Source organism: Populus nigra, chromosome 6 (assembly GCF_951802175.1).
Source record: "Populus nigra chromosome 6, ddPopNigr1.1, whole genome shotgun sequence".
Lineage (NCBI taxonomy): Eukaryota > Viridiplantae > Streptophyta > Magnoliopsida > Malpighiales > Salicaceae > Populus > Populus nigra.
The window spans coordinates 862812-873096 of NC_084857.1; the positions used below are offsets into that span (position 1 = coordinate 862812).

Genomic DNA, 10285 nt, shown 5'->3' on the forward strand with positions numbered 1-10285 from the left:
GGCATGGTATACCTTTTCTTTCATTCACTGTATTAACAGGGAAGGATTTATCATCCTAGTAACTAGCACCATTCTTGTGATTCTGGATTCTGATGATAGGAGGAAATTCAGAGGAGGAAGCGTGACTGACTTGGCCAGAACATTCCTTTTCATTTGTAAGTGCTATCATTCTTAATATCTGACGAGAGATTTCCGACGTTTCTGATGTAACCCTCAAGTAAAGATTTGAAGTGGTGGTTATTGTCTGAGATTGATTAGCTCTCGAAGAAATCTCTCATGTAAAATCCTAAAGGGAAGGGGAAAACTGTCATGCTATGGAATCTCCTCCGGTGAGCATGGCAGTGCTCCATTTAGGCATGTCTATTCTCCACTTTGAAAGTTTGGGGAGCAGAGATGTTTGTCTGTGCGCGTAGTTGGAACCCAATACACAAATCTGCCTTTCTAGTGGACCTGCTCAAAAGATGTTCCTTGATGCCTCTTCCTTAAACAGATGACTTTTTTTTTCCCCTTCACTTAAGTGAATTATTTTCAAGTCCCTGGATTTGTGTGCGGTTAAAACTTGGTTCTTCATGTTTGAAAACTTATAAACCAGTCCTTTACTCGGTCTTCGATGGCCAGTGTCCCAGGGAAAAGATGGGGACGGGTAAAATTCTCCATTGTTGTCCAAAAGAAAGTAAAAAAAGGAACTTTTGGACTTTATGTGGGAATCATAGTTGGAGAACGACTCCACCCATTGTTATTTATTTGCCCTAACTTGTTGGATCAAGCAATCTCCCTCCTACACAAGGCAAGATCCGTGATGAACAATGCATTTGGATTAGGGTATCTTTCATGATTGTGATTATTTTAGACCTTAAGTAGACCAAGTTTCACGTCACGCAAAGAAAAGGATGATCATTTTGTATTATTCTATGCAAGAATTTGCTGGTTAGGCAGTTGTTGTCCTCGAGCCATGCATCTAATTGCATAAAATCACCATCAAGCCAATTCTCTTTAACCCCTGGATGGCAATGGTAACAAGAAATTCTTCGCTCAAAAGAAGCATTTGAATTTATTTTTTATTTTTAATATAAAACGCATTTGATCAATTGTCCATCACTTGCTATTTTTTTATGTTTTTTTAATACGAGATTTTCTTTTTCTTTAATCTCAATTCAAAAAAATTAAGACAATACATAATAATTCATAATTATCCAAAAAGCAATTAAGCAATACTTCGTTGCTATCCAAAAGTAAAAATAAGGGGGAAGAAGACTAAGTAATAAGAGTTTCCACTTGGCAAGTTATGGGTGGCACTATCACACCCTCCAACAAAAAACAGAAACGACACCGACACAGCAATCATTCCTCGGTAATTTAAGAGAGAAAGGATGGGCAGTTATGGAAAAGAAAAAAGAGTAAAATTTGATAATTTTTATTATTTTTTATAATAAAACTTTTATTTTCATGTTAAGACTCCAAGACAGGAGATTGCTTCTGCTACAACACCATACGAGGAAGAAAGAAAACCATTAGAGATCCCTTTAGTTCTATCCTTCTCTCTCTCTCTGAATCATTACAACAGGGGACCAAAAGGGTCTTCCTGTTTCGTTCATTTATTTGTATTAACCCATCAAAGATCATTTCTTTGTCTCTCTTTGGTTACTTGGAGAGAGAGAGCGAGAGAGAGAGAGTTGGTGAATTGTTGGAAGGTAGAAAAGAAAGAAGAAACCATGGTGGCGGCAAACAGGGAAATGGCTGTGTACTGTTTCGATACTCTTGTTGCTCACTACAACTCTGATGATGCTCCTCCTGCTGCTTTTGACGAGGGTCAACAGTAATCCCTCTCTGTGCCCAACTTTTTCACTCTTTTAATCAATTTATACATGTATTTGTGAATGCATTTAAATGGGTTCTTGAATTTGGATTGTTTTGTTCCTGCTGGTTTACTTTTTAGTGTCGTTTTTGGATTTTCTTTCAGAAGCAAACAGGGCCTTTTTTGGGGATTGGATTGAGTGGAAACGCTGCTTGATTTTGTGGGATTCTGTTTGTGTTTTGAAGGTTTTATTGGGTTTTTGTTTGCTTGCTGGATTTGTTGATATTGCGAAGTTTTGCTTTTTGAGTTGTTATTTTTCTTTTCCTCCTCTGTACTTGTCATAGATGGTGCTATGCATGCGTAGATTTTATGATTAGTTCATTGAAATCACGCGATTTGTTTTTCATTATTTTTGCTATCAAACAGCTTACAGAAGTGCTATATCTTAAGAAAATTCTGGTTCTATGTTATAGAAGGTTTTTTTTTTTTTTGTGAAATGTAGATTCAAATTTCAAGGTTGCTAAAATTTTTCTGTTTATGCTTGGGAGATACAGTGGAAGAGGGCTTCTTTTTTTTAATGCTGAAATTCTACCTTCCACGTAGCTAGCTGTATCAAACTATTGTCTAGTGGAGTTCAGTTGATATATATTTTTTATTTTATATAACTGCACCTTTGCTCCTTTGCATTTTTATATTCTCTCTTCAGTTTTTTGATGTTTCAAGATTGCTGTTTTTCAACTGTGTTGTGACTATTTTACATTTATTTACCAAGATAATTGAGGTTTCAAGTCTGCATTCTGCTTATTTGCATGGATTGGGTGAATGTTGACAGATCAACTTTTGAGATTTGTTGGTTGTTATGCTGTGTTTACAGCTTGAATAATCTCTCAGCCTTTACCATTATTGCGTAATGATGGCATGTCATAGTTTGTCTGAACACTCGGCACGTCTTTGTCAGGTGCCATAGAAGTAGTGATTTTTAGGAAGTTTTTTACTTAATGGGAATTCGGTGTTGGATAATCTTTAACAAGTTTGTACTTGTTGAGAATGCTGTCTTAGATGATTTTTTGATAAGTTTTTGTAATTATTGAGAGGTGTCATATTCATAAAAGTGATAAAAAAAGTTTCTGTAATGCTGTCTTAGATTTATTTGTTGTCAGTTATGCACACCAGAACCATGTTGGGCACTGTCATATTTGACATGGTAATATTCTGTTTTCAGCCCATTGTTTGTCACTTGGAAGAAAGTTGTCAATGGAGGTGAGCCTCGTTTACGTGGATGCATTGGGACTTTGGAAGCTCGATACTTGGTTAATGGATTCCGGGACTATGCTTTAACAAGGTTTTGCTGTTTATATCCAATTATGTTGCTGATATATATAATTCTGTTGAATTATGGATCCTCCTTCCTCCTTCATGTAAAAAAAAGCATATAACCCTCTGTGCCCATCGCCACTTTGTTCCTTTGATGAATTGTCAAACCTTGCTTATCCTTATAGTTGCCATTGCTAGGAATTGCTTGAATCACATTCTAGTCCAAGAGCGTGTGAAAAATGGATTTGGGTTCATGTACAGAGGAAAACAAATATTTTCCCTCTTTTCCTTTTGGACTGTCAAGTGTCAGTAAGTCAAGGTTTCTTCCCATGCCCCCTCACCCCAAAGAAAAAAAATTAGGAGATGAATCAACCATCTAAATAGATTTCTATAAGGTTTGTTCCTGCAACCTTGCTTTTATTCATTCGAAATTACAAAATGATTTGTAACAAATGCCTTCTCGTGTTATATTTAAATCTCTTGTCAATCTGTTTCCTGTTGGTGCGACTTTGGTCTGGTATGACATACTTATGAGGCTTCCTACATTTCATTTTTACTGTCTTGCAGTGCTTTGAGGGACCGCAGATTCCCTCCTATACAAGCTAAAGAATTGCCTACTCTGGAATGCACAGTTTCCATTCTGACTAATTATGAAACTGCCAACAATTATCTTGATTGGGAGGTGTGTGCTTTAACTTGTTTAAGCTCTTGGAACTTTGGGGTGAAGATGTTTTCTAACAGCTAAACTACCAAGTTTTATTGTGGATAGCATTGTTCTCAGTTATGTTTTCCATTTCATGTGGTCAGAAAGTTTTTAATTGAAAATAAAATAAAATTCTAACACTCTGGAACTTTGATCTAAATTGCTGAACCTCTAAGGTTTGTTGATAGGTATCTCCTTAGATTTACAAAATTAGAAGACAGACTAAACAAAAAGTTAGGCAGCTGCTAGATTTCAATTATAACTTCATTATGGCATGCTCCATCATTGATTATCAAACAAGCCATTTCCCTTAAATAAGTTTCCAAAGATACATTGTTGTGGGGCTCTTTTTCAAATTTTTATTAGGATTTTGCAAAATCAATCAAAGTTATAGAAGCTAACATTGAAAGTTACACTGAAAAGTGCTTCCCCAGTGCCTACAACATGTTTGGATGCTCATAATACACATTATGGCCCATCTCCTCAAGTCGAGAGGACTGATCAGCAGTGTTGCTGTTGCAATGTTTGAATAGTCATATGAATTTTAACCGAGTAATCCTTATACTTGGTGCTGAAGAAACTAACTGTATCAATGTAAACCTGTCTGCGATTCTCTGTTCAAATGCTTTCAAGTTTTACCTTTAACAGAATCTAGTTACCCTGTTCAATTTTCTTGCCTTCCCAACTTATTATGTTAGTCTGGGTTGCAGGTTGGGACACATGGTTTGATTATTGAGTTTACCGATCCTAATAACAATGTAAGGCGAAGTGCCACTTATTTGCCTGAAGTGGCTGCCCATGAAGGTAAATTCATTGTTTATTGCATGTTAAGTTAACTTGATTGAGCTTTTTTTTTTGTTATCGGAAGCAAACAACTCAACCCAATCGGAGAAAGAGTTCCGGAGGATGGGGGAGCTTAATCCCCTGACAATTATAGTGACCCTAGCCATTTGTGTTCTTATTTAATGCTGGTAATTTAGCCAGGACATGCAGATTTAGTTATAGAATGGGAGATTTTTTCGTATTTAATTCCTACGGAGCCTTGGCACCCACCGACAAATGTTTTTTGTGTCTAAAGGCCTGATTATATTTTGCCACTTTGGTTTCAGGCTGGACAAAAGAGGAGGCAATTGATTCACTGATGCGCAAAGCTGGCTACAGTGGCCACATTACTGAGTCACTTCGAAAGTCTATACGAGTGACTCGTTACCAGAGCACATTATTTACTTTGACCTACAGTGATTATGTCTCCTATGTCAGGGCAACCAGGGGTGCAGCCCCGGCTATTAATGGGGTGAAGCCCGGCAACTATTGACTCATCCAAATAAGCCTTTTACTAAAAAGAAAAGGCTGGTTTGGCCTGAAAGAAAAGAATCATTAAGGGTGGAATAAGTTTGTTCTTGTTCCACCAGCATTTCTTCTTCAGTAATTGTTATGAACTGGCCTTGGTTTCTTCAAATTCATGGTGATGAGCTCAGTTCCTGTGGCTCATTACAGGACATTCACAAGTTGGGCAGCTTCTCTGGTAAAGCTGTATCAGAACTTGAATCTATCCCTTTGTTTTTATTTACCATGTTGTTCTTTTTATCTTTTGCTTGCATGCAGAAGGCATTACTAGCAGGCAATTTTTATAATTATAATTCTTCGTGTTTAGTTTATGAGTGCGCCTTTCAAGGAAAGCAAAGCTTTATGATGCTACTGCAGAATATTTCCAATAACAGGAAGTTAGGCTGGGTGGAATGGCATTTCCCATCAGAATTAAGCAGGGAAAACTGTTGGGTGTGTTTGTTTGAATGCATCACAAGGGAATTCGAACAAGAAGGATACGGATAGGGATTTGAAACGAGCTGGTGCTGAAATATCATGGAATATAAATACATGGACGTTGTTGGAGGGCATTTTAAGTAATTAATTTAATCAGCTTCAAAAATTTTCATTATAGTTGTAAAACCAAGCTTCACGAGTCAAACCAGTGATCCATCGGCTAAAAAAAACCTCAGCTTCATTGGACGGGTAGGAGAAGATGCACAGAAAAAACCCTTAGCGGTCCATGATACTTTGCCAACAACAGCCATTGGAAGAGATTTGAATTTTTTTTTCTTCAAATTAATATTTACTTAGTATTTTCAAATTATTTTGGCTTGGGAATAAATTATAAAAATAAAAAAAATATTATCTCAATATATTTTTAAATAAAAATATTTTAAAGAATAATTAAGCCTTCCACTGAAATTGAGTTGGATTGATATTCTATTTTTATAATCCATTTAGTTGTTGGAGGGCATGTTAATTAATTTAATCAGCTTCAATATTTTACTTGGATTTAACCAAGTCAGAGTTTAATAAACCGGTTTAGAATCAAATTTCGGATTCCAAGTTTACCGGGTCAATTAGCCAGCTAAGCAGGACTTAATAACCATGATCAGAACTTTACCATGGAACATTTATAAATTAAAGGGACTAAAATAAAGCTGACCCTTTCCATACTCTTAGTTCTGAAGAATAAATTCTTAAAATTACACAAGACTTATAAATCTATAACAGCGACAACAACAATAACAAACAAACAAAAAACACCATCGCCTCTCCACCACGTTGCTCAAGTGACAAATTCTTGCACTCCCGGCAAACTCCAGGTCTTTCTCTTCCTCTCTCTAATTAATTAGATCAGTAAGTAGATTTTCAAAACCTGTCGTTTAAACTGAATCAAACTGTCTAGTGTTGTAACTAATACCTAGAATCTTACTTCTTTTACAGATTCTGTTTGGTTGCTGAGAAAATCTAGGAAAAATCGGGTAGAAAATTTGTGGTTAATGCGTGATTTTACTCTTTGTCTTCTTTAAATGAAAAATCCAAACATGGGTTTCGAAGTTTTGGTTGTTGGATAATGAATTCCTTCGGTTTCTTCGCTTGTCTCGTTTTTTTTTTTTTTTCCTTTCTAGTAGCCAAACACAGGGTTAGGGATGAATTCTGTACACTGATGTTTCTATTAGGTAGGTTTCACTTAAGATTAGATGGATACTTGTTTGCATATGTGAATTTGACGTTTCCGTTTTAAATCTGAGGTTTTGCTGACTGTTGGAGCTGTATTTGTGGCCAACTAGATATGTTTGTTGCATGAATTTTATGGTTAATCTATAATAATAGAATAATTTGTGAACTGTTTTTTTTTTTTAACTATTTGTAATCTTGATAAGAATTTTGTGTTTTGTTGCTGAGGTTTGAATGTTGTCTGATTTTATAGATACTTTAAAGGTATAATTTTGAGAGATGAGTAGTCAGAAAGGCTTGATATATAGTTTTGTGGCAAAGGGAAATGTGGTGCTAGCAGAGCACACATCTTATTCGGGGAACTTTAGTACCATTGCTGTTCAGTGTTTGCAGAAGCTTCCTTCAAATAGCAGCAAGTACACGTACTCTAGTGACGGGCACACATTTAACTTCCTCATTGATAATGGATTTGGTATTGTTTTGTTCTTGGTGGCCGTTGATGTAGAGTTTAGGTTCTTGCCATAGGGAAATGTGTGCTAAAGATTTTTGTGTTGGGTGTGCAGTTTTTCTCGTTGTTGCTGATGAATCACTTGGGAGGGGTGTGTCTTTTGTGTTTCTTGAGCGAGTGAAGGATGATTTTAATCAGCGGTATGGTGCCAGTATTAAAAATGAGGCACACCCACTAGCTGATGACGACGACGATGATGACTTGTTTGAAGACCGATTTAGCATTGCCTACAATCTTGACAGAGAATTTGGGTGTGTATGGTACTGTGTATTTCAAATTTTAAGTTTTCTGTTGTTGCATGTTTCATTAATTTTTGATATTCTGTTTTCGTGTAACAGGCCAAGACTCAAGGAGCATATGCAGTACTGCGTGAACCACCCAGAAGAGATCAGTAAGCTCTCCAAGTTAAAGGCTCAGATAACGGAGGTCAAGGGGATTATGATGGACAACATTGATAAGGTACATGTTTCATGTTTTGTTGAAAGTAATGTTGGTGATAAACCGGTTCATGTTTAGCATTCAAATACAAAATATACTTTCTGTTCTGTATTTTCTCAGCATCATAATAAGATGGAGATTTATGCATGAATGGATACTGTTGAGTCTGATTTCTTTTGCATATACTACTTGTGTATTTGTATGGATGTGGTTTTCTTCTCTTCCTTTTGTTTGGTGGTGGGAGGGGACGTGGAAGGTGTAAAATTGCTTTGTGTTACTCTATTTGCTTGCTATTCGGTTGATTCTTGGCATCAAGGTGTATGTGTATTGACTGCTTATTTGATAGAATGTCAAGAGTGAAGTGAACCTGTCTGATAATCATCTTGATATTATTCCACTCAATCTAATCCACTTTAGGAAAGCCATTTCTTAGTGCAAGCCATTGAGGATCATGGCATGTTATCTCCGCATAGGATAACTATCATCAGCACTTCTCTAGTCATAGATGGATTGGCAATTGGTGACTATTGAGAAGGCCTAATTAGAGTTGAACCATCATTTCTCCAATGTTTTAACACACCGTATCATGTTATTACTTTATGGGGCTGAGCATGCAATGAATTCACTTGTTAAATCTACTTAGAGATCAAAATAGGCATCTTCTCAATAGTGTCATTTTCACCTTGAAATTCAAGCATAGGTTCATTACCTGGAGATCAGTAATTTTACCTGGAAAAAAGATCTGGTTTGATGTTTGTGGATGTAGAATTTTATGTTTGTAAGCATCAATTACATTGTATAATGAAGTATTGGAGACCACTTTTATAGTTGACATGCAACAGTGGCTAAGATTGACAACTGCAGTTGCTACTATTATGCGATTGATAATTTCATGTCTGCAAGTTGAGTGGTTTGGAGTTGGTTAAGTTTGTTCATCACCTGGAACAAGTTAAACCACTCTTATACAAAGCTAGTTGATTTATATTCTGTGCAGTAAACTAAGATTGTTTAAATTTCATCTTTAGTCAAGCAGCTAAGTGACTAACAAGTTTTTGTTGAATACGGTGCCTAATTCAATGAATTTCAGGTTTTGGACCGTGGAGAGAGGATTGAACTTTTGGTAGATAAAACAGAGAACCTCTCGTTCCAGGTACATGCTATTCCTTGGTTAGTTCTGAAAGCAATTTTGGGGGACCTTGTAACAATGTGCTTGTGTCCTTGTATGTTATAATGCAGGCTGACAGCTTCCAGAGGCAAGGAAGGGAATTGCGACGGAAGATGTGGCTTCAGAATCTGAAAGTGAAGTTACTCGTGGGAGGAGCAGTCCTTATAGTGATTGTGATCGTGTGGATGACCATTTGTGGAGGTTTCAAATGTTAGACTGCTGGGGTAGCAAGATGGTTATTGTAGTAGCATTTGCAGTTGCTTTTATAGCTTTTATAATTTGTTGTACAAAGAAATATTGAGGAGCTCTTCTTATTACCCATACTCAATTCTAAATCTTCTATTCCCTCTTCCCCCGCCACTACTGAAGGCCGAGCAGGGTTTTGGTTTGTCGTAAACCCACTGCGGCTGCTTGACTTGTTCTAGTGGTTCTTGCTTTGGCTTTTCATCAGAATCCCCACAACGAGCGCTAGATGTTGATCAGCATAAGGAGGCGTGAACCCTCTGGTAACCTCCAACCAAGCGCAAGGCCTGATTGATGGTTAGGATCCGATCAGCTATCAGCTCCTCCGATGAGCAAGTCAGCCTTCGGTGATATAATAATATGTAGAGGGAATTGCATCGTACGGGTCTGTTATCTTACATTAAATTTTACTGCATGTGTATATATATACAGGTGAAATAAATCTCTGAATTCCCTTTCATACACGACATTACAGCCCAATAAGAAATGAGTCATGAAGAGTACAGGAACTTTAACTTCTTCTTTTCTTGATGATGCCATGCCCTTACTGAAGGCACTCAAGCAGCACATAATTGGACTTAAACTTATAGCATGATGCCTGCCAAATTGAAGAATAATGGGCCATGTTATAGGCACGCACTCGTCATCGGATATCTTATGAATCGGCAGGATGTGAAAGAAGCGACGCCGTCCTTTCGATACCTGTGCTTTACGACCAAACCTAGGATATAGCTAGCATTAAAGTAATTAAACTCGGTTTGTTCTATAATCCTGACCAAAATTCAGGGATTAAGGGTTGTACAGGTTGATTGAGGTTAATGCTATACGATGTTGTTTTAAATGATATTGATTTGAATTTATTTAAGAAAAAAAAGTCAAATAGGGTTTAATCGAGTTATAGTTGACCGGGTTGATTTCCATTTAATTTTTTTTTTGAAGGCGGAACCTGAGGCGACATGCTGATTTAGAGCGTGTTTGGCAGTGTGATTGTGCATGCTTTTCAAATAACTTTTCGTGCCAAAATACATGCCAACGATGTTTTTTCATTTTTAAAAAATTATTTTTGACATCAGCACATCAAAACGATCCAAAACATACAAATCATATTAAATTTTAACAAAAAAAAAT

The 10285-nt window shown here is 36.7% G+C and overlaps 2 protein-coding genes across 5 annotated transcripts; both read left to right on the plus strand.

The window, feature by feature from the left end:
* The first annotated feature begins 1433 nt into the window (after window positions 1–1433).
* Window positions 1434–5470, plus strand: LOC133696999 (uncharacterized protein At2g38710-like). Its single transcript, XM_062119314.1, has 5 exons — window positions 1434–1816; window positions 3018–3137; window positions 3677–3791; window positions 4523–4616; window positions 4922–5470. The coding sequence occupies exons 1-5, from the start codon at window positions 1713–1715 to the stop codon at window positions 5125–5127; spliced, it is 639 nt and encodes a 212-aa protein (XP_061975298.1). The 5' UTR covers window positions 1434–1712; the 3' UTR covers window positions 5128–5470.
* Window positions 5471–6290: 820 nt separating this feature from the next.
* Window positions 6291–9617, plus strand: LOC133696997 (vesicle-associated membrane protein 727-like). 4 transcript variants are annotated; one of them, XM_062119311.1, is made up of 7 exons: window positions 6306–6448; window positions 6570–6607; window positions 7057–7275; window positions 7367–7562; window positions 7650–7770; window positions 8837–8899; window positions 8986–9617. In XM_062119311.1, exons 3-7 carry the CDS (start codon window positions 7083–7085, stop codon window positions 9127–9129), a joined length of 717 nt encoding a protein of 238 aa, XP_061975295.1. In that variant the 5' UTR covers window positions 6306–6448; window positions 6570–6607; window positions 7057–7082; the 3' UTR covers window positions 9130–9617. The 4 variants fall into 4 exon arrangements, with proteins under 4 accessions (XP_061975294.1, XP_061975295.1, XP_061975296.1 ...); XM_062119312.1 differs by having other exon boundaries at window positions 6314–6482; XM_062119310.1 differs by lacking the exon at window positions 6570–6607 and having other exon boundaries at window positions 6291–6448.
* The last annotated feature ends 668 nt before the right edge of the window (window positions 9618–10285 follow it).